The 27,005-nt window shown below is 47.7% G+C and overlaps 1 protein-coding gene across 1 annotated transcript in view; it reads left to right on the forward strand.

Moving 5' to 3' along the window:
* LOC104304516 (potassium voltage-gated channel subfamily KQT member 1) overlaps positions 1-27,005 on the forward strand; it is a 345,512-nt gene that overhangs the window by 129,612 nt on the left and 188,895 nt on the right. Inside the window, exon 12 of the mRNA XM_054173923.1 lies at positions 15,096-15,107. Within this exon, the coding sequence (XP_054029898.1) occupies positions 15,096-15,107 (12 nt within the window). The remainder of the gene's footprint in view (positions 1-15,095; positions 15,108-27,005) is intronic.

Below are 27,005 nucleotides of genomic sequence, written 5' to 3' on the forward strand. Positions count from 1 at the left end.
TATGGGTGATGTGATGTCTGTTGTTCAGGTCTGCAGTGCCCACCTTGATGTTGTCCTTTTAATTGCTTTGGTAATCTGCACAGACAGAACAGAAATGAGGATTTGGGTTGGTTGTTTTAGGGCAGGGTTGTCCATCTGGCTCTTTATAGGTGACTACTGTCAAAACACTCAGGCTAAGCTCCCCCTGTTGCTCTTCTCTTCCTTCTCTTGCACTTGAGTGAAGAAGCTCTTTCATATCACACTTGTTGGTGAAGGTCTACAGTTTTCAAGAGCCTTTTTCTTTATTCCTCTTTCCCTGAATTGAGGACAGTCTGTCTGTTTTGTCCTCAGGAACAGATGCCCTATCCTCCCAGAAATCAAAGGGCAAATTTCCAGTGAGGCAGAAGTTGTTTACAGCTTACTAAACATCTGTTTAGATAGAACTTCTCTCCTTTGGTATTTTTAGTGAGATGGTTGTCATGGAACTGTAGCAAATTGGAATTCCCTACTGCTGATGACCCACACCACTGCCAGTGTGGCTGACATCTAACAGCTTGGTCTGTGATCTGCTATTTTCTGTGTGTTTTCTCCCAATGGACTTGCAATACAGTGACAATAATAACGAAATTGGGAGCAGATGTTGGTCAGTTAGAGGGTAGAAGGGCTCTGCAGAGGGACCTTGACTGACTGGACAGATGGGCAGAGTCCAATATGATGACATTCAACAAATCCAAGTGCCAGGTGCTGCACTTTGGCCACAACAACCCCATGCAGAGCTACAGGCTGGGGTCAGAGTGGCTGGAGAGCTGCCAAACAGAGAGGGACCTGGGGGTGCTGATTGACACCTGCCTAAACATGAGCCAGCAGTGTGCCCAGGTGGCCAAGAAGGCCAACAGCATCCTGGCCTGCATTAGGAATAGTGTAGCCAGCAGGAGCTGTGCCCCTGTAATCTGCACTAGTTGGGCCACACCTTGAGTCCTGTGTCCTGTTCTGGGCCCCTCAATTTAAGAAGGACATTGAGACACTTGAACGTGTCCAGAGAAGGGCAACGAGGCTGGGGAGAGGCCTTGAGCACAGCCCTGTGAGGAGAGGCTGAGGGAGCTGGGGTTGTTTAGTCTGGAGAAGAGGAGGCTCAGGGGAGACCTCATTGCTCTCTACAACTACCTGAAAGGTGGTTGTAGCCAGGAAGGGGTTGGTCTCTTCTCTCTAGCAACCAGCACCAGAACAAGAGGACACAGTCTCAAGCTGCACCAGGGGAAGTTTAGGCTGGAGGTGAGGAGAAAGTTCTTCACTGAGAGAGTCATTCACCATTGGAATGTGCTGCCCAGGGAGGTGGTGGAGTCACCATCCCTGGAGGTGTTGGATGTGGCACTTTGTGCCATGGTCTAGTCATGAGGTCTGTGGTGACAGGCTGGACTTGATGATCTTTAAGGTCTCTTCCAACCTTGATGCTACTGTGACATTTACTGCAGGTAATGAAACGTGCTTCTGTGATTTCTCTCCCTGTAAAAGAGTGATTTTTTGCTCTTTCTTACTCTAATTTTCTTCTTACTGTAATCTTTTTAGTTTAGAAATCTGAAAGTAGAAGCTCTTTGCCTTTTATTTTTTTTTTTCTCCTAGAATACATTATCAGAGCTATTTAAAGTCTCCCATAGTCATTCATTTCCTCCAGTGCCTTTCCCTGTGGTCCCTCATTTGGGCCTTAGCGTATTAATTGGCGTGTGGGTTGGAGGAAGAAATGGGGTTTTCCCCTGAACGTCTGTGTGAGATGGCTGGCAGCTCTGCCTCTTCCCCACTTAAACCAGAATATTTATTGTCCTAGCATTTCATCCTCAGAGGATGTTTTTATTTGTGGGAGAGCCCAATATTGCCTTCAGTGAGGACACCTAAAGCCCAGAGCAATTTAGTGTGCTAACTGTTTTTCTTCCTGCCTCGCAAATTGCAGCCTTGTTGGCGTTTTTCACTGGGGAGAGGGAATGATGGAAGTTCAGTTACAGGGTTGGGGTTTTTTTTGTTTTGGTTTTGCCCCTTAGGAAAATTCTGGGCTGAAAAAGTCATTGCTTTCATACAGCAAACCCAATAGGTGTTGCTTGGGAAAAAAACCCTCCTCTTATGTCAGCATCTCTAAGATGAATTGGTGGATTTCCTTAAGAACCTCCATTCCCACAACGTTTCCCACTTGACTGATGTAGTATGTGCAGATGGACAGCTCAGCACTTGGAGCAGGCTCTATAATGTTGAAAGCATTACCAGCCACTGTTTGGAAGGCAGCTAGGGGCAAGCTTTGGCTTTGCAGAGCACAGGCAGGCTCCTCATGAGCACCCTGCTTGCACTGCAGTGTGGCAGCATGTGATGGGTTGAAAATTCCCCCCACCCCAGCATTAAATTTGCCTGACCAGCTCAGTTGGAAGCAAATGAAAGCTGTATTTACAAACAAAACTGCAATCTACAATGGAATGCAATGAATGTGTACAAAATAAACAGCATTTACAATATTTACAGGTATTTATAGTTAATAAACAGCACAAGGATCCCCCTGGCAGAGGACCAGGGGAAGCTACAAGCATCTCCCTCCCTGCCTCCCCCTCAACCCCCTGTACAAAAAAAGGGACAAGAGAAAGGAGCAGAGAGACGTTAGACTTAGCCAAATCAATCCAGCCAAGGTCAAGCAGGAGCAAGGTGTATCTCTCCCAAGAGCAAAGAAGCCAGAAAAGAGAGAAATTAGTCTGGGAACTCAACCTTATGGTAGATATCTCTCCAATGGGATTGTTTAGCATTATCTTGATTTTCCTTTTTACACCCAATAGTGATTTATTTACATTTTACTACTTTCTGTTCAAGATCTGTGAAAACATTTCAAAGGCATCGCCTGTAACTACCACACTGCAGCAGCAGTAGCAGGGCTGAGAGCCTCAGGCACCTCAGACTGTTGCCATGTGGTTTGTGCAGCCTGCTCTGCTGGCTCCCTTGGCTTTGTGCTGCCTGCAGAGGTGTAGGGTAGGTGGAATCTGTCAGGCACGAGCCAGCAGGCAGTGTGGAAGTGGAGACTGCTGGGATCAGATTGGTGAAGCCTGTGCACATGTCTGTGGAAAGGAGACATCAGGTTTAATGGCTCTGCCTGCATCTCTTTCTGTTCCTGTCTCCAGTGGATTAATGTCTTATGCAATGTCTTGTGCAGGTCACAGTGGGCAGAAAAGTAAGCAAGGAGAAAAACTTACTACTTTTGTTATCAGTAGAGGTGTGTGAAGGGTGTACACACCTGCAGATATTCAAGGTGAGGCTTGATGGGGCTCCGGTGACCTGATCTAGTTGAGGATGCCCTTGCTAACTGCAGGGGGTTTGGACCAGATGACCTTTAGAGGTCCCTTCCAACCCAGATGATTCTATGATTATTTTGGGTATAAGCTCTTCTGAGAGCAACTGGATCCTTCTGCAAATGCACATCTGTTTGTCTTTATTGGTTTGCAAGTGCAGAGTGGTTCCCAAGCCTGCAAAGCTTTGAGGCTGCAGTGGAAACATCAGTGCAATCTTCATTGTGCAAGCTGCCAGGGAGCTCCCTGATGCTGCATTTGATGCACCTTTGGCTGTTTACTGCCTTCGGCTGACTTGGCTGAGGAGAAACATGAGGGGGACAGAACATCACATCTGCCTTCCCTGTAGCAAAAAGAGCTCCCAAACACAGCAATCACTCAGTATTTCTGATCCCTTTTTTGAATGGGTGTCAGAACCCCATACATTTGTTATTTCAAGTAAGGGAATGAAACAGCATAACACAAAATAAACCAAAACAAAGGCTAAATTGACCCTTTCAGTCCCATGCTCTGTGCTGTGTTCAGGCAGACAGAACAGAATGTTAGGTGTTAGAAGTGACCTCTGGAGATCATCGAGTCCAACCCCCCTGCCAGAGCAGGACCAGAGAATCTAGTACAGGTCACACAGGAACACATCCAGATGGGGCTTGAAAGTCTCCAGAGAAGGAGACTCCATGATCTCTCTGGGCAGCCCATTCCAGGGGCTCTGGGACCTTCACAGTGAAGAAGTTCCTCCTCATGTTGAAGTGGAACCTCCTGTGCTGTAGTTTCTACCCATTGCCCTTTGTCCAAGTGAGCAGAGCCTGTGCCCTCCCTCTTGACACCCAGCCCTCAGATATTTAGAAACAATTATTAAATCCCCTCTCAGTCTTCTCTTCTCCAGACTAAAAGGCCCCAGGTCTCTCAGCCTCTCTGTTGGACTCTCTCCAGCAGATCCCTGTCCCTCTTGAACTGGGGAGCCCAGAACTGGACACAATATTCCAGGTGTGGCCTCACCAGGGCAGAGTAGAGGGGGAGGAGAACCTCCCTGTATCTGCTGGACACACTCCTCTTAATGCACCCCAGGATCCCATGACTTCCCTCTGTCTCCCAGGATCTCCATGCCTATTGAGCTTGTACATTTTCCCTTTTTTTTTGCCTGTAGGTTATTTGGAGACCTAAAAGCAAAGATAACTATTCCCAAATAGTTATTCTACAGCATCTTTAGATCTTTAGTCTCAAGCTAATGGAGACCAAGAGACTAAATAGAGGCTCTGTCAGAAGCAGTAATATTGGAGGGGTTCACCCCAAGAGGAAATGTGGGATAAGAACTGGAGGAGACAGGCATGCAGGATTTGAATTTTCACTTGCAGATCCCATTAGGTCACAGCTCTTTGGCTGAATGTCTAAAGTTGCAAATTAAAAGGATTGAAGTGAACTGGAAGTCCTTTGGGAACATTTAGGGTTAACTATTGCAGGTCTTATTTATTGGTCCTCTAGAAGACAGCGCAGGTGAAGCTGATTCATTCCAATCTCTTCTGGTGTCCGACAAAGGAGGATGTTTGCCCAAGAGATGGAAAGAAAGCACCCAGCAGTTGTGACTCTTGCAGTTCCTGTGGTGTATTTGCAGAGGCTGAAGTCATCACTGAGTTTGTTCTGTGTTGCTTTGCTCATTGTTCTCCCTCTATTCAAGGCTCAGATACTCCCCCTTGGACCTGTATATGTGGCACAGTAACTGTTCATTTGTGGCCTTCCAGCATCTGAAGGAGGCCTACAAGAAGGCTGGGGAGGGACTTTTTAGGGTGTCAGGGAGTGATAGGACTAGGGGGAATTAAAGAAAACTAGAAATGGGTAGATTCAGATTGGATGTTAGGAAGAAATTCTTCACCCTAAGGGTGGTGAGACGCTGGAACAGGTTGCCCAGGGAGGTGGTAGAAGCCTCATGCCTGGAGGTTTTGAAGGCCAGGCTGGATGTGGCTGTGAGCAACCTGCTGTAGTGTGAGGTGTCCCTGCCCATGGCAGGGGGGTTGGAACTGGATGATCCTTGAGGTCCCTTCCAACCCTAACAATTCTGTGATTCTATGATTCATCCATACTTCACTAGTGGTGCTGCAGTGGGACTCTTGCTGGGTTTGCCTTCTGTTCTTTGAGGGGATCTTCATGTGCCACATCTAAAGCACTTAACACTTGGCAGTGCTGCAAGTACTATCAACTGTATTTCAGTTGTGCGTAGATAGACCCTCCAGTCCCAGAGAATCTCTCCTGTGCCTGGAGACTCACTCACTGTGTGGGACTTGATGCTGAAGAAGGATTTTCCTCTCTCCTGGGACCGGAATTTTCAATCCTGTTTAGCTGAGCAACTCAGTGTGCTTTGCTTAGAATGCAGTGACTGAACCTGGGGACATTTTTTCAGCTCTGTTTCCAAGAATTTGTTGTAGCAATGAGTTACCTCAGTACACAACTGGAATAACAGGGGCCCAGCCTCTTCTCTTGGTGACAAGAGACAAGACCAGAGGAGATGGTTCCAGGCTGCACCAGGGGAAGTTCAGGCTGAATATTAGGAAATATTTGTTCACTGAAAGGGTTCTCAAACACTGGAATGGTCTGCTCAGGGCAGTGCAGGAGTCACCATCCCTGGAGGTATTCAAGTGCTGTGTGGACCTGGTGCTTAGGGACATGGTTTAGTGTTGACTCTGCAGTGCTGGGCCAAAGGGTGGACTGGATGATCTTGGAGGTCTGTTGCAGCCAGATGTGTTGTGTGATGCTCTGATGGCAGATGGGTAGTGATGACTTTTCTGGAAGGCTGGTTTGAAGCTTGTGCAGTTCAGTCAGAGATTTAGTTTGCTCAGAGGTGGGGGAGGAAGGGGGTTGGTTTTTCTACTTATGCCCCATTCAAGACTTGAAACCATGGCTTTAACTTCTGTCATTCCCCGTAGGATGCCCTGTGCTTCCAAGATGTAATCAGGTTGTAGCCCATCTGTAATTACTGCAGAATATCAGCCTCTGCAGCCCTGCTGAAGTATTTTGATTATTTCCCCCCTTCCCTCCCTCATTTGGCTTCCTGGCTGTGCCACATTGTGTGACAAACAGCCTGTTGTTATAAACACTACAGGAGCAGTGCTGCACACAGACAGCCTATTGACAACTCAGGAGTGACCCAGAAGATAATTGCTAGCATTGCCTGGAACAAACCCAGCGTGGCCAGACAAGGAAGGATATGTTTTTATGAAAGCAGACAGTCTTAATTCCAAAATTAATTGTGTCTCCAGCCACTGATAATTAAAAGGGGGAGTGAGGGCTGAAGCAGTGCATTTCTCTTTGTTCTGTAATTTACCTTATCAGAAAAATGTGCTCCCATGCAACAAGGCAGGTTTAGAACCAAGTGACTGCAAGGACATTTGTTTCCTCCAAGCTTTAAATGGCTGTGGGTGACAACAAAAGCATCTTCCTGCAGCCATTCAAAGTCACACTAAGTGTGGTCATACCTCCAGAAGAACAGAGTCAAGTGCCTCAAACCAGCTCCAAACCAGCATAAGCAGACAGGGCAAACTATACCTCCTTAGGTCTGTCAGCACCTGGCCTCCAGACTGGGAAGCAGGTGCTGGGGACACAGAGCCCATGCTGGTCAAAGTGCAGAGCAGGCTGACAGAGGCTTTCCAGCTTTGCTGAACAGAGTCCTCAGGTGGAGAGCTGATAGCCCAAAGGGGCACACTTGGGAGTTTGCTCCTTGACAGGTTGGGAAAATGCAGCCCTTAGGATAGAACCTGGGGGTTCTAATCAACAGGCAACTGAATATGAGGCAGCAGTGTGCCCAGGTGGCCAAGAAAGCCAAGGGCATCCTGGCTGGGATTAGGAATGCTGTGTCCAGCAGGAATAGGGAGGGGATTGTGCCTTGTACTCAGCTCTGGTGAGGCCACACCTTGAGTATTGTGTCCAGTTTGGGGCACCTCAGTACAAGAGAGATGTGGAGGTGCTGGAGCCAGGGCATAGGAGGGCAACAAAGCTGGGAAAGGGTCTGGAAAATAAGTCTTATGAGGAGTGACTGAAGGAGCTGGGGATGGTTAGTTTGGAGAAGAGGAGGCTGAGAGGAGACCTCATTGCTCTCTACAACCACCTGAAAAGATGTTTTAGAGAGCCTGGTGCTGGTCTCTTCTCCCAGGTAATTAGTAATAGAACAAGAGGGAAGGGCCTCAAGCTGTGATTGCATAGGTTCAGACTGGACATTAGAAAGAATTTTTTCCCAACAAGAGTGGTCAGGCATTGGAATGTGCTGCCCAGGGAGGTGGTGGCATGGCTGAAGTCTCCTGTGGGGACAGGCTGCAAGAGCTGGAGCTGTTCAGCCTGGAGAAAAGAAGGCTCTGGGGAGACCTTAGGGAAGCCTTCTAGTACCTGAAGGGGCCTACAAGAAAGCCAGGAAGAGACTTTTGACAAGGGCTTGTAGTGATGGGAAGAGATGGAATGGATTGAAGCTTGAGGAGGGCAGATTTAGACTGGAGATTAGGAAGAAATTTTTTCCAGTGAGGGTGGTGAGACACTGGAACAGGTTGCCCAGGGAGGTAGTGGATGACCCCTCCTTGGAGGTATTCATTGCCAGGCTGGATGAGGCCTTGAGCATCCTGGGCTAGTGGAAGGTTGGAACTGGACGGTCTCTAAGGTCCTTTCCAAACCAGCCCACTCTATGTATCTACGAAACGAGCTACTGTGTGCACAGAGTGACCGTGCCACTGGGGCTCATTTTCTGGGCTAAAATTACCTGGAGCTGTGGTTTATGCAACCTCTGTAGATTTCCAGATAAATTCTTTGCATGAATTGGCAGAGGTAGGACACCTTAGTTCCTGGACAAAAACGTTTCAGTTGTTTTTAACTGCCTTGGATGCTTTAAATGCAGAAAGAAAAGGGCCATGAGCAATGCTGTTATGAAAAAGAGTGGGTACTGAAGCTGCAGGTTCCCAAGGGATACTGTGGCTTTCAGCTGCTCTGCCCTGGCCTGAGGACCTGCATTTCAGGCCTGTGCTTTGGAAGGAACACTGGCTGGGAAGAATCCCACTTGCTCTGCACGTGCCTTGTACTCTGAACCCTTAGCCTGGATGTTCTGGTAGCTTTGTTTCCGCGTTTGCCAGCAGAAGAAGACAACTGCATGAAACACAGAATGTTCTGAAAGGAGAAAGTAAGAAAGCTGTGCAGCTTTGTGGGGTTGGTTTGCCTTCATTGTGGTGTTTTGTTTTGTTTTGTTTTTATTAAAGAGAGGAGCAGGAAGGAACAAAATAATACCATCTGGAACAGGAAATCCCATCTGAAGTGTTAGTGAAAAACAACCTCTTCTTTCCCCCCCAGCCAAGAGAGGTTTGTCAGTGGCTGACGTCACTGAAGAAAGCAGAGTCAGCACTTTAGCAGAACAGCCTGCGCCAGCCCATTAAGTCCCAGAGCAAGCTGCCCCAGAGCCTTGGAGGGCAAAGGTCACCCAGGTCATGGGCCTAATATGGGAGTGTTTTAATTGGTTTCTACTTTTTCTCCACTGCCATCCCTTCCTTTCCCTCCCTTCTTCCCTCCACCAGCCTCCAAACCTTTGATCCCTCAGCTGCAGTGGTTCTGCCACTGTCTGGAGAGAACCGTAATGACAGCAATGCCACCTTCGCTGTGACACGTCGCAGAGAGGGCCAGCACAAGGCCTCCACTCCTAAGTAATCCTGCAAATTGGTTACAATAACAACCAAGATCACTGTGCCCTGCTCTCATCCATTGTCAGGCTGAAAGAAATGGCTCTTTCTTTAACGTGCCTAATCCTGCTAAACAGCACAAAATCCTATTACTCAATGAATTTTAAACCCTGCTTCAGCACCTCATTTGTCCTGGAGTGTTTCATTGTGAAAGCTAGAAACTCAATACCTTAGTTTAGTCACACAACCCCGAGCAGGTCAGATTTTCCCCTTCCCTTCCCCCCAGCCTCTCCTCCCGTGTTGGTTGTGCTCAGTGAGGTTTGCAGAGCTCTGGTGAGGAAAGCGAGGACAGCCCTTAGCCTGCTAAAAGACCAGGTGCAGGTTTCCAGCCTACATCCTCACCATGCACTTGTGGAAGGGAATGCAGGACAGTCTGGAGAGTTTGTGAAGTGAATGTTGTGATGAACCTCTGTCAGGTCACACTTCTTCAAATCACTGAGTTGGAGAATTGGGGGTGGAAACCCACTGAGATCATCCAACCACCCACCTAACACCACCATGGATGGCAAACCACGTCCTAGAGTACCAAGGCCACCGGTTCACCTTGAACACCTCCAGGGATGGTTACTCCACCGGCTCCCTGGGCAGCCTATTCCAGTGCCTGGCCACTCTTGTAGGAATCATAGATTTCAAATCACTGCAGGCTTCTGCAAACAGTCCCTCTGCAGCCTTCTGATAGCCCACTTCAGGTACTGCAGGCTGCTCTTAGGTCTGCCTGGAGCCTTCTACAGACTGAACACCACCATTTCCCTCAGCCTGTCCTTGTAGCAGAGCTGCTCTGGCCCCTGAACATTTTTGTGGCCCTCCTCTGGACCCACTCCATCAGGTCCATGTCCTTCCTGTACTGAGGGCTGCAGAGCTGGAGACAGCACTGCAGGTGAGGACTCAGCAGAGCAGAGCAGCAGCAGGTTGAGTCCTTTCAATGATATCTCCACATATTAGTAGTGAACTAAAATTTAGATACTTCCTGGTTTGGGTCCTCAAAATTTGCTGATCCTTTCAGGACTCTGGTTACCCAGGGAGGCTGTGGCTGCCTCCTGCCTGAGGGTGTTGAAGGCCAGGCTGGATGAGGCCTTGAGCAGCTGAGTGTAGTTGAGAGGTGTCCCTGGGCATGGTGGGGAGGTTGGAGAAGATGAGCTCTGAGGTCCCTTCCAGCCTGAGCCATTCTAGGATTCTATGGTGATTCTGTAAGTAATGTTAGATACTTGGACCAATCCTGCTGTACTCAGTGACTCAGCACACATCAGCTTGTGCTGGGTTACAGCCTACAGGAGCAAGGATATGAAAAAATGGGGAAGAGGAAGATGTGCTGAGTACTGCAGCTAGCAGTGACTGCTACAGCTGAGCAGTGCTGAGCTGTGCAGGGCTGCACCTCCAGTGGTACATGTGGAAGTGTAGGTTTTTCTTTTGCCTGTGATTGCTCCTGACTAATCCTTTCCTATGAGCTCTTTGCTTCTATTTCAGTCCACACTGTTCCCACAAGTAGAAAGGTGTCATTTTATGTGCTCCTGCTGCAGTGAGGCAGAGCAAAGCCTTTGTTTTCACAGCATGTTAAACTGTAGTCTTTAAATTCTTCACTGAGTCAGGTTTGGTGGTGGTGTGATTTTAAAACAAAGCAAAACTGTTCAAAGGATCTTGGGAGGTTTGGGTTTACCAAACTCCCAGGCTAAAGAGACTCCACAAAGTCTGCAGATGCCAGGAGAAGAAGTCAGTGTGCAGATTCCCTCTGGGCTCTGAGCAATGGCTCAGTAACCACGCTGCCTTGAGCGGCTAAGTCTAGCTGGGAGGCATCCCTTCCTGTGGCACGGTGGTTGGTGCAGACGAGCTCTGAGGTCACTCCCACCCTGAGCCTAGCCTGGGCCTTCCAACCAAGGGGGAGGAGCCCAAGTGTATTGACTCAAGAAATCCTCCTACATCCATTCCTATCCCTGGATCTCCTCCAGTGCCACAGAGATCTGATTATCATTATGCTTCAAAGCATCCTGGTTATTTTTTCTCTTCACAAGCAGTCTCTGACTGTCCATCACAGAATGCTGCATTATACAGCAAGTGGAAGTGAGTGTCAGCATCTGTCTTGGTTGGGAGCATCTTAAAATCTAATTTATGCCTTTTGAATTTCTGGTCTTGGGCTCAGGTCTGGCAAGAGCAACATGTGGGCAGACTTCTCTTGTAATTAATTGTTTGCTTGCTCTGGCTGTTCTGAGGATCTGTTCTTTGTCTTGCATATCTGATAATGTCATGACTCTAAGGTTCTTTATGGCTACAGTAGCTAATGTACCTTAATGCATTTCTATTTGAGAGTCTTCAGATGTGGTCTCATTAACAGAAAGCAGAGCAGGGTTGAAGCAGCCTTCCTGATAAGCACACGCTGGAGGCCTCTCATTCTGCCTCTTCTCCCTTGCTTTTTGTGTGACCTCTCCCATTGCACTCACAGCCCAGCTGCAGCCTAATCATCCCTCTCACAGTAACAAGCATCTTACATTCTCTAATCTATTGTTTCTAATCTCAGTTTGCCCTGTCTAGAATGTCACATTTCTAAACACAGAGTCCAGCCCCTTCTGTCCCCAAAGCAGAGCCATCCACCATGCCAGTGACTGAGGAGTCATCTTGCACTAGGAGCTTTAGGGTTCCTGAGCAGGGTAACAGTGACTTGCAGGAGTGAGGTGCTGGGTTTATATGTGGAACAAGAGTGTTAAAGTGCATGTAGTACACAGAGAGGAACAGCAGAGGAGGTCACTGTTATCTTTGCCCTTTTGAAAAGCTTGGTTTGAAAACAAACAGCAATAGGCTCCTTGCATAGAGTCATGGTTAACAAAGAACACAGAATCACAGAAACATTCAGGCTGGAAAAGACCCTCAGGATCACCAAGTCCAACCCAGAACTCTACTCTACAAGGGTCACCCCTAAACCATACCCCCAAGCACCACATCCAAATGAGCTTTAAACACATCCAGGCTTGGGGGACTCAACCACCTCCCTGGGCAGCACATTCCAATGCCTGACCACTCTTGCTGAGAAAAAATTCTTTCTTATGTCCTGTCTAAACCTACCCTGTCGCAGCTTGAAGCCATTCCCTCTTGTTCTATCACTAATTACCTGTGAGAAGAGACCAGCACCAGCCTCTCTACAATGTCCTTTCAGGTAGCTGTAGATAGCAATGAGGTCCACACTCGGGAGTGAGGAAGGACTCCAAGAGGTGCATTTTCCCTCTGCTCATTTCAAAGCAGCTCTGTTTTGACTTGTAAGGAGCCAAGTGCAGTTCATGTGCTTAGTTCCCCCCCAGCCGTGCTGCAGATGCAAGCAGGAAAAGGCAGGCTGTGGGCTGCGCTGCTCTGTATTGTTGGTGTTTGACGTTTGCTATTGCACTTCACAGCGGGGAGCCTCTCTCTGCCTCATGAAAACCAGTTGGCCCATTGTTAGGCAAGAAAGCTGCAATTTCCCCAGGAGGAAGTCAAGTGTTTTGCATTGTTGTAGAAAGACCTTCTGCAGCTGAAGGCAGCACATGCTGGTGGCAGTAGAGTGTGTAGGCAGCAGTAGTGCTCCAGGCTGTGATTAGACCAAGCCAGGTTCCCCTTGCACAGCTCAGGGAGCAGTGTGTGCACAGCAGGCAAGAGCAGATCCACAGAATCACAGAATTAACCATGTTGGAAGAGACCTCCAAGATCATCCAGTCCAACCAATCACCCAACACCACCTCATCAACCAGACCATGGCACCAAGTACCTCATCCAGGCTTATTTTAAACACTTCCAGTGATGGTGACTCCACCACCTCCCTGAGCAGCACATTCCAGTGGGCAATCACTCTTTCTGTGAAGAATTTCTTCCTAACCTCCAGCCTAAACCTCCCCTGGTGCAGCTTGAGACTGTGTCCTCTTGTTCTGGTGCTGGCTGCCTGGGAGAAGAGACCAACCCCCACCTGGCTACAATCTCCCTTCAGGTAGTTGTAGACAGCAATAAAGTCTCATCTGAACCTCCTCCAGGCTAAACACCCCCAGCTCCCTCAGCCATTCTTCATAGGGCTGTGCTCCAGACCCCTCACCAGCTTTGTTCCAGTAGCAGCCCTCTTCCCAGCCCTGGGAGCTGCAGCAGGTTTTGGTCACAATGCCTTTTGTGTAGCATTAACCCAGCAGGAGCTGTGGGTGCAGGCTGAGAGAGCTGGAGCTGTTCAGCCTGGGGAGGAGAAGGCACGGAGGAGGCCTTAGAGCAGCCATCCTGTGCCTGAACGGGGCTACAAGAAAGCTGGGAATGGACTTCTGATAAGGGCTTGGAGTGATAGGAAGAGTGGAATGGGTTGAAGCTGGAAGAGGGGAGATTGAGACTGGAGATTAGGAAGAAATTCTTTCCAGTGAGGGTGGTGAGACACTGGAACAGGCTGCTCAGGGAGGTTGTGCATGCCCCCTCCCTGGAAATGTTCAAGACCAGGCTGGATGAGGCCTTGAGCACCCTGGGCTTGTGAGAAGTGTCCCTGCCCATGGCCCAGTGTTGGAGCTGGATGATCTCTAAGGTGCCTTCCAACCCAAACCATTCTATGGGTCTATGAATACACTCTTTGTTTTCCTGATGTTAGTTAGTTTGAGAAACTAGCTCTGGGAAATGTTGGCTGTTTTCATTTTTAAAAATGCAAATACTGCACCTCAGGCTTTGTATACTTCTTCTTTTTTTCTTTACAGCAGTAAGAAATCAAATACTGCCTTCTGTACTATTCATATTCTGGGGTTTGCAGTTGTAGATTTGAAAACCTACTTTGCTGTTTGGTGTTGAGGTTTTGCTTTGTGTGTTTGTTCCTTCTTTCTTTCCCCCCTTCCCCCCACCAAATTCTGATAAGTTCCCTGAGCAACCTGCTCTAGTGGAGGATGTCCCTGTTGACTGCAGGGGGGTTGGACTAGATGACCTTCCAACCCAAAGCATTCTGTGATCCTCTGGTTTGTCTGTATAAAATGATACAATATCTATTTTAAAGACCATCCAAATAATTTCCCAAGGACAGAAAGCTCAAGCTGTGTGGTGGTTCAAAATGGGCTTCAGACAGAGCTCAGCATCTGCTCTTTTCTGCACAGTTCAGAGCAGAAGGCAGATTCCATGTTTGCATAATGCTGTTCTCAGAATCTGAACCAAGAACAGGGCAAGTCAGCTCTCCATCTGGATGTATACTGTATGACTCAGTCATACATCCAGTAGTGTTTAAAATGCATCATTTAGTTGTTATGCTCTCTTTTCAAGCCATTATTCAGAGTACTGGCTAGTTCCAGTTTGTATTTATTGGCTTAATCAAATGATGGTGTAATCTTGTGCTTATTTCCATCAATATTTCTCTTGGAGGAGTATTTGTTATTCTACATGAGTTACAAGCTAATAATAATGGCTTTAAGACTAGAAAGCTAAACAAAAGCTAAGAGACAGATGAATTCTCACCTTTTAAACTGCTGGTACAATGGCTGGGTTTGGGCACTTGCCTTTTGGGTTCAGTTTGGCCTTTATAAACTAGATGTAAAGTAGGAGACCAGGCTCAGGAGTTCGTTTTCTAGCATCTGCTTTGCATGCTGCAGTTTTTCTTCCTGCATTCTGATTTTCACTTGCTCTTCAGTGGATACAAAGCAATTGTGTTAGTGCAAGGTAATTAATGTGCTGTTAATTGCCTGGGAAATTTGCATTGCTCCTCATTGCTGTCACTCTTTTGCTGAGTCCTCAAAATATTTAGCATGCTAGACTAAATCTCTGGGAAAAGTATCTCGAGCAAGAGATCTGGCAGAGATAAAGAGCTCACTGAATATTGCTCATCAGCTCTGCCTGTCATTAGCATGGAGGAGATACTAATACAAGAAAATTAATTGATTCTGATGGAAAAATACAAAGCAAGCAAATTCCAAATATCTGGGAGTTTGTTTTCCTTAGAATTCCTTATAGCAGAAACCTAAACTTCCTCATCAAAAAAAAACCAAACACCAAAGTCCAGAGTTCCATTCCAGTTATTTTGATCTGAAATTATGCAGGACTTTGTCCATAGGTAAACCACAGTCACAGAATGGTAGGGATTGGAATGGACCTCCAGAGATCATCCAGTCCAACCCCCCTGCCAGAGGAGGGGCACCCAGGGCAGGGCACACAGGAGCACATCCAGGTGGGTTTGCAATGTCTTCAGAGGAGGAGACTCCACAACCTCTCTGGGCAGCCTGCTCCAGGGTTCTGGCACCCTCACCACAAAGAAATGCCTCCTGGTATTGAGATGGAACCTCCTGTGTTCCAGCTTGTACCTGCTGCTCCCTGTCCTATCACTGGGCACCACTGACATAGGAACTAGAAGAAAACAGTGTTCAACCTGAAAAGAAGAACAAGAATATGACATGAGCCAAATATGCACAGAGCCCTTGCTTGTTGCTGACACGAATGAAAGGAAGGAAAAGCTATTTCCATCTGCTGGGCAACCTGCTGAGGCTGTGAGGGCATAAAATATTTGGACACATCTAAAAGATTTGTGAGCCTTAGTAAACTGCTGCTGTAAATGCTTAACCTTGAGTCTATGCTCACAAACCAGGAGCTTCTCTGTGTTGTTCCTCCCGCACCTGTCTCACCACTGGGCAGCTACTGTACTTCTGTAGCACCCACACCTTTGAAGGGAAGGAAATTAGCAACCAGATGTGAGGGATTTCTGCAGACCAGACCTGCAGAGGAGACTATGGAACAAGCTTTGGCAACTCCACTAAGAGGCTGGCAAGGCCAGCCCAGGTGAAAAGGGTAGGAAGCAGGGACTGCAGATACGTGATGAGGAAGGCACTCACCTGGGAGACAGAATCTGGCCAAGTGGAACAAAATCCTGCATGTTAGGTGTGAGGTTTGCTGAGGAGGTGTCCGCAGGTATGCTCAGCATGTGGTAAAACTAATTGTGAGCTGGTAGTGATTCCAGCTCACCTGACCGTAGGTCTTTTGGTGATGATTTAGAGAAGGAAGAGGAGGAAAAAACAGCTTTTCATGAAGACACACAGGATCTCCCCCTGTGCACCACCTAGGAAGACTGTTGATACTGTGCATATGATTTGAGGGCTGTTTGGAACCTTCCTGAGGAAAGATTACTGACATTAAAGGGGCTTTTGTGCAAGCAGAAATTGTGGTGCAGAACAAGGCTCTTACTCAGCTATCCAGGAGGCTTCCACGGTGGGTGGTAAGCCATTGGGAGTCGCCAGATGGCTGCTGAGCTTGTGATTAAGGTGTTGGGACACCCCAGGGATTAGGTTTTTGGACCACACATCATTCTGAGCGCAGCATTAACTTGCTGTTTTGTGAGGAGGCAGGTTTAGTAGCAATTTGTGTACTTGAACCTTGGGCAACACCCCCTGCTCTCAGGACCGTTAGTGGCAAGAGGAAATAAGCAATGAACCCCCCACGCACTGCCCAGGCAATTTGCCTCTCACGCTGGAAGTTTCTCTAGGAAACAAACTTGAATCGTGTACATCAGAAAAGAAACTACTGGCATCTTGGCTTGCCTTCTTAAACCTCCTTGGTATGGATCAAATCAAGCTGGTTCAGTTTGCCTTTTAGGTGTCTGCAATGGAACTCTGTTGTGTACCTTGAAATATTGTTTCTTAGGAAGACAAAGCTGTGAGACCCTTTCCCTGATCTGCAGTAAAACATTTTCCTGCAATTTCATTTCCCTGAACAAATATTTTTGGAACATTGGCAGAAAAGCTTGACATAAATTTCAAAGCCTATGGTATAATTTCATGGAGAAATATTTATATACATGGTCCCAGGGAGGCTAAAAATGTCATGTTTTTCTGGCAAATATGCCATACAAGGTGCGTTCCTCACACAGTGTTAGTGTTTAAAATGGGAAAGCAGGGAAACTTGTTGCAGCAGCTGCAGGAAAAGAGCTTTCACCTACAACACAGGTCAGAGATGTTAGCAAAGAGAAATTTTGGTTTGTGTTATGAAAGGGCCCAGGCAGGAAGGGAACCTCAGAGCTCATCTCCTCCAACCTCCCCACCATGGGCAGGGGCACCTCTCAACCAGACTCAGCTGCTCAAGGCCTCATCCAACCTGGCCTTCAACATCCCCAGGCAGGAGGCAGCCACAGCCTCCCTGGGCAGCCTATTCCAGAGTCTCACCACCCTGGGTCTGAAGAACTTCTTCCTCCGATCCAGTCTAGCCCTGCTCTCCCTCAGCTTCAAACCATTGCCCCTTGCCCTGTCTCTAGACACCCTCAGGAAAAGTTCCTCTGCAGCCTTCCTGGAGGATCCCTTCAGGGGTTGGGAGGCAGCTCTAAGGTGGTCCCCCCAGAGTCTTCTCCAGACTGAGGGAATGTTTGCAGTGGAAGTTAAACCCAGTCAGTTCACCCATCTCCTGCTGATCTTGTTAAACCCTAAACCTGCTTAATTCCCTCTGACCCGCAACGAGAAGCTTGTCAGCAGCCCTGCATTCAGCAGCAGGAGTTGTGACCTATCCTGCATTCACATCACTGTCAATGACACCCAGAGCAGAGACCTTACAGCCAGCCATTCTCAAATCAGTGCAGACTCTTCTCACTGCTCCTTGCCCTCCTTCCCTGCCACATGCAGTTACCACACTTGCTTCTCAAGCCTGCCAGGCTTCACCTGCTCTTTCAGCAGTTGTCAGGAGCCTGTTGCAGATGATCTCTTCTCCCAGGCAGCCTGTGACAGAAGGAGAGGACACAGTCTCAAGCTATCCCAGGAGAGGTTTGGGCTGGATATTAGGAAGAAATTCTTTACAGAATGAGAAATTGGCCATTGGAACAGGCTGCCCAGGGAGGTGGTGGAGTCACCATCACTGGAAGTGTTTAAGAAGAGACTGGATGAGGCACTTGGTGCCATGGTTTAGTTGATTAGATGGTGTGGGGTGATAGGTTGGACTTGATGATCTCGAAGGTCTTTTCCAACCTGGTTAATTCTGTGATTCTGTGAGATGCCGAGGCACCAGGCTGAAGTCAGCCTGACACTGAGCAGACAGAACAGCTCACAGCTGCTGGCAGGGGCAGGTCCTGCTCCAGCTGCACAGCACTTCCCTCCCTCCTCTACTGACCGTGGTGTGGTACTGCTGCGAGTCCCTTCAAGCAGCACATCAGGTCAAATAAAGCAAATTGGCTCAATGAGACTGAGGAGGGGAGAGGCAACCACCTTTTTTAAAGGAAATGCAAAGAGTTTTGGCAGAGTTGTAACATAACTAGAAGCATAGCTTATAGGCTTGATATTAAGAAGAAATTCTTTGTGGTGAGGGCGATGAGACACTGGAACAGGTTGCCCAGGGAGGCTGTGGATGCCCCCTCCCTGGTGGTGTTCAAGGCCAGGTTGGATGAGTCCTTGAGCAACCTGGGCTAGTGGAAGGTGTCCCTGCTCATGGCAGTGGGGTTGGAACTGGATGATCTTTAAGGCCCTTCCAGCCCAACCCATTCTATGAATCTATGACTATATGAATGAGCAGGAGCTTGGCTATACACAAAAAGAGTGAGCATGATATGGTAACAGAGCCAAGCACCAGAATTTGTTATCCTTCCATCTTCTGCTGTCATCTGCCCTGCAAAGGTGGCTTAGGGAACTTATCCAGTAGAAAATGTTGATTTCTCTTCTCTTCAGTGTTATTTTACTGGTGCACCAATGGCCTGACCAGAGTCAGTGTGTAGCTGTGAGGCCCTGAGTGTGAGCAGGCAGTGAGACCTACTGACCATGCAGGCAGTAAGACTGCCTCTTCTCAGGAGGCATGGGCAAAACTTGACCTAAGCTGCTCATGAAACACCTGTCTGGATTTTGTCTTGTGTATTTAATGTCCATTCAAAACCTGTTCCTTGAAGTTGGAGGAGAAAGGCAACTTGAGTGCGTTCTGTGATGTTGGATTTCCCTTGGGTGCACCCTGGGCTGTCTTATTTAACAGACAGCTGTGATTCCTTCTTTGCAAGCTGGTTCCTGCTGTGGGACCAGGGCAGATGCTTTCATCCCTTATGGGAAGAGCTGTGAGGGGTTTCATTGTGCTGCTGTTATTTTTTGAGTCTGGTTGGTTGTTTCTTGGTCATTAAGGTAAATAGCTGTTGAACTTTCAGACAGGAATGGATGTCAGAGTAAAAGCACACAGCGAAGGTAGGGCCCTTGCTAGGCATTAGAAAGCAGTGGGAAGGAAATAGCCAACACTGTCCAGGACAAACATCTTCTGATACTCCATAGATACCAGCAGGTGGTCATACTCCCATGAAATCTGCAACCTTGCAAGTGGGGGGAACCTGCTTCTCAGTTTTCACAGGACTTCTCCAGGGCGACTCTAGGTTATTCCTAACATTGTCAAGATTTCAGATGGAGATTACTGCAGAGTTTCTTTTAAATTAGAGCTGAGCAGGCCATTCTGAATATACCTCCCACTAATGAGCCGAGGGCTGTGACACTGGGCAAAACAAATAACCCTAAATACCGTGAGGATCATTAAGTTTAATGGTTACCTGGTGACCAGCCTGTGTGTCTGTGCTCTCCAGTGTGGTTTTTTCAGTGGCTTTCAGCTGGGAATACTGAAAGGTTCAGAATTAGCAAGTCCTGCTGTAATGCACACTGCAGTCCTGCATGCAAAACATCTTAGTTTGCTTCTCACTTTTTCAGTGATCACAGAATCACAGAAACATTCACGTTGGAAAAGACCTTCAGCATCACCAAGTCCAACCCAGAACTCTACTCTACAAGAGTCACCCCTAAACCATATCCCCAAGCATCACATTCAAATGACCTTTAAACACATCCAGGGTTGGTGACTCCACCACTTCCCTGGGCAGCACATTCCAATGCCTGACCACTCTTGCCATGAAAATATTTTTCCTGATGTCCAGTCTAAACCTACACGGTGGCAGCTTGAGGCCATTCCCCCTTGTTCTATCACTAATTACCTATGAGAAGAGACCAGCAGCAGCCTCTCCACAGTGTCCTTCCAGGTGGTTGCAGAGAGCCATGCGGTCTCCCCTCAGCCTCCTCTATTTCAAATTAACCACCCCCAGCTCCTTCAATCACTCCTCATCAGATTTATTCTCCAGGCCCTTTCCCAGCTTTGATGCCCTCCTCTGCACTGGCTCCAGCACCTCCACATCTCTCTTGTACTGAGGTGCCCAAAACTGGGCTCAGTACTCGAGGTGTGGCCTCACCAGAGCTCAGTACAAGGGGACAGTCACCTCCCTACTCCTGCTGGACACAACATTTCTGATACAAGCCACAATGCCCTTGGCTTCCTGATGTTCAGGGACATAGCAAACCCTGCATTGATTGAGCAGCTGATGATATTTTTAAATGTGATTATGTTTCTTACAATTTCTGTCAGAACAGTTGCTGGTTTCTTTGTTTTCTCCCCATACAAGATCTTCAGGCAATAGATTTTGCTTCACAAACCCAGGATTATTCCAACTAATGTTCATGATGAGGTCTGATTTTGTTCCTGAAGTCAGATATCTGCACTTTTTAACATTCAGAGAATCATAGCATAGCAGGAGTTGGAAAGGACCTCTAGAGATCATCCAGCCCAGAGCAGCAGCACCCAGGGCAGGTCACACAGGAACACATCCAGGTGTGTTTGCAATGTCTCCAGAGAAGGAGACTCCACAACCTCTCTGGGCAGCCTGCCCCAGGACTCTGGCACCCTCACAGTGCAGAAGTTCTCCTTCATGTTGAGGTGGAACCTCCTAGGTTCAAGTTTGTGTCCTTTGCCCCTGGGCACCACTGAAAAGAGCCTGACCCCTTCTTCTTGGCAACCAACCTTCACATATTTGTAAATAAGAATGAGATCTCCTCTCAGTGTTGTCTCCTCCAGACTAAACAACCCCAGGTCTCTCACCCTTTCCTCATCACACAGATGCTCCAGTCCCTTCAGCATCTGTGTAGCCTTCTGTCAGACTCTCTCCAGTAGTTCCCTGTTCTTCTTGAACCGGGGAGCCCAGAACTGTACATCATACTCCAGATCTGGTCTCACCAGGGCAGAGATGATGTTAAGGAGAACCTCCCTAAACCTGCCGGCCACACTCTTCTCGATGCACCCCAGGATCCTGTTGGCCCTCTTGGCCACAAGGGCACATTGCTGGCCCATGGAGAACTTGCTGTCCACCAGGACTCCAAGGTCCTTCTCCGTGGAGCTACTTTCCAGCAGGCCAGTCCCTTAACTGTACTGGTGCATGGTGGTGTTCCTCCCCAGGGGCAGGACTCTACACTTGTTGAACCTCAGTAGGTTCCCCTTTGCCTGGCTTTCCAGTCTGTCCAGAGCTTGTTGCATGGCTGCGCAGTCTTCTGGTGTATCAGCCACTCTTTCCACTTTGGTATCACCAGTACCTTGCTGAGGGTACACTCCATCCCTCACCCAGGCTGTTGATGAAGCTGTTGAGTGAGACTGGGCCCAGCCCTGACCCTTGGGGAGCACCCCTGGTTCCCAGTCTCCAGATGCACTCTGCAGTGTTGATCACAACCCTCTGAGCTCTGTTGTTCACCCAGTTCTCAAACCATCTCACCATCCCCTCTTCCAGCCCACATTTCCTACGAGGATGCTATGGGAGACAGTGTCAAAGCCTTGCTGAAATCAAGGTAGACACCATCCACTGCTGTCCCTGCATCTGCCCATTCAGTCACACCATCACAGAAGGCTCTCAGATTAGTCAAATGTGACTTCCTCTTGGTAAATCCATGCTGGCTGCTACTCCTCACCTTCTTTTCTTCCACGTGCTGAGAGATGACCTCCAGACTGAGCTCTTCCATCACTTTTCCAGGGATGGAGGTGAGGCTGCCTGGCCTGTAGTTTGCTGGGTCTTCCTTCTTGCCCTCTTTTGAAGACTGGAGTGGCACTGGCTGTCATTTATTTCAGTGCTCTGTAGACACTTGGCTTCTTGCAGATGTATTTCCATCCCTCATTTAACAGTCCTGCATATGAGCAGACTCCTATTTGAAAGGGTTAATTTCTCCCTCTGCTCTATTATATGACTCTATTAGTTATTAATGCACTTAGCTCATAAACACGGTTTAGGGGGCACTGGCCTTGGAAGAACTTTCCAGGACACCAATACATCAATTCAGTTCTAAGTCCCTTGACCTCAGGATAGAATTACAGGTTTATGATTTACTCAGCACTTACGTGACCCAGAGAACAAAGGATTGACAAGTCAGTCAAAACTTAATTACTCTTGACCTTAAATCAGTCATTTTCATGCTTTTCAAACTCTAGCTAAACCACTGGGAAGAGTATCCTGAGCTTCTAAATTGGGATTGTATTTTTTTTTCCATATTTATGCTCACAACCAGAAACTTTAATGCATGCTTCACTATTTGCTCAAAGTTACCAAACTGCTTCCTTCATGGAAGTGTATTCAGTGCGTTTATTTATGTTATAGGGCTCTCCAAAGTGTCCTGATTCCTTGTGAATAAGATTAATCACAGTATCACAGTATAACTGAGGTTGGAAGAGACCCCAAGGGTCATCGAGTCCAACCTGTCTCCACAGACCTCATAACTAGACCATGGCACCAAGTGCCACGACCAGTCTCCTCTTGAACACCTCCAGGGACCACCTCCCTGGGCAGAATTAATGTGTGTAGTAGAGGTGAGCAAGTTGTATCTTGTAAAGTGGAGCAGTAAAGAGTCTTACAACGGCCTTCAGGGACAGGACGAGGGGCAATGGTTTGAAATGAGAGCAGAGCAAACTTAGACTGGAAGTAAGGAACGAGTTCTGCACCATGAGGGTGCTGGCACACTGCAACAGGTTGCCCAGGGAGGTAGTTGAGGCCCCATCCCTGTAGATATTCAAGGTGAGGCTGGACAAGGTTCTGAGCAACCTGATCTGGTGGACTGCAGGGGGCTTGGACTGGATGAGCTTTGGAGATCCCTTCCAACCTAAACCATTCTATGATTCTAGTCCCTCCTTCTATTAGAAGCTTCCATTAAAAAGCTATTTTTTTAATTAGGAGGGGTGTCTGGGTGCATGAATGCCTTCAGGGTATGATGCTATGGCTGCCAGGAATGGCCACAATGTGGCCTGAGATCTTTGCAAAGCAGAATGCAGGGATAGGATACTTTGACAAACTGTTCACTACCTTGTTACTGTCAAAAGAGTTTTCAGGAGTCTCCCTGGTCTGCAATGGCTGTGTCCCCAGGATGCCTCTTACAGAAGCACAAGCTGCTGAGAGTTGCTTTGGACAGAAAGAATGTTTTCACTGCTGCTTTCTGAAAACCTTCATTTCTGAAAGCTTCCTTGGGGTCCTCAGGCCCCTCAGGAAGCATCTTCACAGTGTGTTCAGAAGCTCAACATCTGAATGCATTTCTTTAGGTTAGACCACCTTAGGTCTTGACATAAGGTCCTTGGGCAGCTGAGTTGTGGCCTTGATCAGCTGAGTCTAGTTGAGAGGTGTCCTTGCTCATGGTGGGGAGGTTGGAGGAGATGAGCTCTGAGGTCCCTTCCAATCTGAGCTATTTATTGATTCTATGCTAACACAGACTGGAGCTGCACTCTGGTCAGCCAGGACTATAGCTCAAGATGCTGCAGTCTTGATTTAAAGACTGCCATGGGCATTTTAGAAGCTAATCTAGATGAATGGTTAATTTGCAGCTGCTTAGTAGAGCCCAGGTTTGGGGATATTCATTAGCTTTGTACACCAGAGATCAGCTGAAAATTGATTATTATTTTTTAATCCACTGCAGTTTCCAATCCAAATATTTGAAATTAAATATTGGGTTTGGTTTGATATGAGCATAGACATTTTGTAAGAGAAATGTGTTTCCTGTTGGATTCAGCTCACAGGATCACAGGATGTTAGGGGTTGGAAGGGACCTCTGGAGATCATCCAGTCCAACTCCCCTGACCAGAGAATCCAGCACAGGTCACACAGGAACACAGCCAGATGGGTCTTGAAAGTCTCCAGAGAAGGAGACTCCACAACCTCTCTGGGCAGCCTGTTCTAGGGCTCTGGGACCCTCACAGTGAAGAAGTTCCTCCTTATGTTGAGGTGAAACCTCCTGTGCTGGAGTTTATCCATTGCCCCTTGTCACAGGGTGCAAGTGAGCAGAGCCTGTCCCCTGCCTCTTGACCCCCAGCCCTCAAATATTTAGAAACATTTATTAAATCCCCTCTCAGTCTTCTCCAGACTAAACAGCCTCAGGGCTCTCAGCTTCTCCTCAAAGGGCAGTGCTCCAGTCCCTTCATCAGCCTGGTAGCTCTCTGTTAGACTCTCTCCAGCAGAGCCTTGTCCCTCTTGAACTGGGGAGCCCAGAACTGGATGCAATATTCCAGGTGAGGTCTCACCAGGGCAGAGTAGAGGGGGAGAACCTCCCTGGCTCTGCTGGACACACTCCTCTTAATGCACCCCAGGATCCCATTGGCCTTCTTGGCCCCAAGGGCACACTGCTGTCCCATGCAGAACTTGTCCACCAGGACTCCCAGGTCCTTTTCCATGGGGCTGCTCTCTAGCAGATCACCTCCCAGCCTGTACTGCTGCAGTTTATTACTCCTTCCCACATGCACTTATCCTTGTTGAACCTCATTAGGTTCCTCTTTGCGCAGCTCTCAGTCTGTCCAGGTCTTTGACTCAAAAAGAAAACTGTTCATGTCTCCTGCAGACCTGCAGAAGTAGCAGAGGATTAGGATTAGGAAGGTCCCAGAAAAGATGATGTCCTCCTGTCATTTTTATATCATGATGGAGCCACATCGTGCGAGGTTTAGGTTAAATCCTTTCTTCAGTTTGAAGGGATCTGAGCATGTTGCTCCCCAGAAGCAGGCCCTGCTATTAGAACACAGAATCTTCTGTGTTTGGAGGCCTAGACCCAGAGTCCATTTCATTCTCTTCCACTCTGGAATGAAACACCCACAGGGACAGGGACTTAAAGAGCCTTATGTTACCGGTAGAACAAGAGGGAAAGGCCTCAGAGCCTTCTCTTCTCCAGACTGAATAGCCCAAACTCTCTCAGTCTGTCCTCATTGCTTTTATTTTCCATGAATCCTTGAGTTCTGGGGAGAGGAGCTTAAAACTTGAGATAAGTGGGTCTTCCTTGCTGGGAAAGCTGGCAGTAGGATTGATGAACAATATGAGCAGGAAGGGGTTTCTTGGTGAGCAATGAAACAATCAGCTCAGCAAAAGTTCTGCATTCAGTGATAGTTTTGCTTATGGTGCTCTGTCTCCTTGCTAGGATGTCCCAACACTACAGCCCTGCTTGGTATTTTTGCTCCATCACTTCTCACTGGATGGAGTCTTTTCTCAGCCTGGGTGGAGGCAGTTCCTCACTGTACCTGATGCTTCCAAAGTTGCCCTGTGATATGTATGGTCTAGGACCCACAAGAACCTTCCATCCTCACAGGATTTTTTGTTCTGATTTTCCCTTTCTGATGCTTCCACATGCAGACCTTGAGATTCATTCTTCATTCCTGCCAGTCTAAGCATTCCCATTTTGACTCTCTCTAATTACTGATAACATGACTTAAAACAGGGGAAGAGAAATAATGGTAAAAAGTGGTTTAGGATTTCAGTCTCTCCTTGCAGCTTCAGAGAAAACAGTGATCTCTCTTCCCTGCACACCAGAATGTGGTCGCCCTGCCAGGCCAGAGGAAGTGCATCTGGCACTGCTGAAGGTCCCTAGGAGAAAGGCAAAAATTGCTGCTACTCCAGTTGGAGAGAGGAGCCTAGAAGCTGAATACTGAAAAATCTGTATAAAAAATAAGGCACTTTTTAACAGCATGTAAAGGTCTTTATATCAGGGCCAGATGCCTTTCTGGAAAGTCACTTCTGTTCTACACAAGGGTTTTGGCTCAGGGCAAGGGCAGCTGTGTGAAATGCAGTTCCCTGCTCTGATCAGGTAACACTCAGGACCTCATGGTCCTGGATTCAGATGCTGTATCTTGCACTGCAGAGTATCTGGGGAGCTCATTCCCAAACAGATCATTTCAGGTGCTCAGGAGAGGATGAGCAGAGGTTGTGAAGGTGGAGAGGCAAGAGTGCTTTGGGAAACAGCTTCTGCTTAGGGGGCAGAGGCAGGGCAGTTTACCGAAGCCTGAAGATCAAGCTCCCTTGTTCCTTATCATCATTACCAAAAGAAATATAATTATTGCCACTACTCCTTCTGCTGCTGAGTTGTTCTCTACATACATACTCCTTCACTTGGTACCACTTAAACTCCTCTGAAGTGAGCCTCAAGACACCTCCATGACTTTGATAGGTTTTGCACTTACTTAATAGTCCGGAAGGTAAAAGGACTTGCACAACATCACCCAGAGAGACAGAGGCTGCTTAAATCTGTTGATGCAAGAACCCAGAAGTTGTGTTTCTGTAGCCCCTGCTGTAACTACTCAAGCAGAAGAGCCCTAAGGAAAGGTACTGCTGAAAGACACTGGAATTTTGGGTTTTAGAACCACAAGAAGCATTTTACTCAGTTCCCCAGGGAACTGACTTGACTGTTACTCAGTTGCTATTCAAGCAAGATAGGAATTAAGATTAATGACCCCAAACAAACTGGTATTTGAGAGAATCAGTCTTTGGCAGGGATTATATTCTCCTGACAGAAAATCATTGAGGCATAAATGCAGTGCTCAGTCCTCAGTGGATATCAACAACAGCACGTTGTTCCAGAAATGCTGAACACAGTCAAGAGGAAAATGAAGTCTCAAAGTTCATTAATTTGGGTTGTGGTGTCTTCTACAGAGAGCAAACCAGAGACTGTTGCATAACACTGCACCATTCCAGTTCCCCCTGCACCGCTGTGAAGGCATCTCTGCTGCTGGGAGGTTGTTTGGGCCTCATGATCAAGGAAGAGAATCACAGAATCATGAAGGCTGGAAAAGACCTTTTTTGATCAGCCAGTCCAACCATAACCCAACTCCCACAACCACTAAACCATGTCCTGAAGCACCACATCTACAGCTTCTTGAACACCTACATCCATCCCCTCCCTAGGCAGCCTGTTCCAACCCCTCACCACTCTCTCACTCAAGAAACTTTTCATCATGTCCAACCTGACCCTCCCCTGGCACAACTCAAACCCATTTCCTCTCATTCTGTCGCTGGTTCCTTGGGAGAAGAGCCCAGCAC

The sequence above is a fragment of the Dryobates pubescens genome, chromosome 27 (assembly GCF_014839835.1).
Source record: "Dryobates pubescens isolate bDryPub1 chromosome 27, bDryPub1.pri, whole genome shotgun sequence".
NCBI classification, from domain to species: Eukaryota; Metazoa; Chordata; class Aves; order Piciformes; family Picidae; genus Dryobates; species Dryobates pubescens.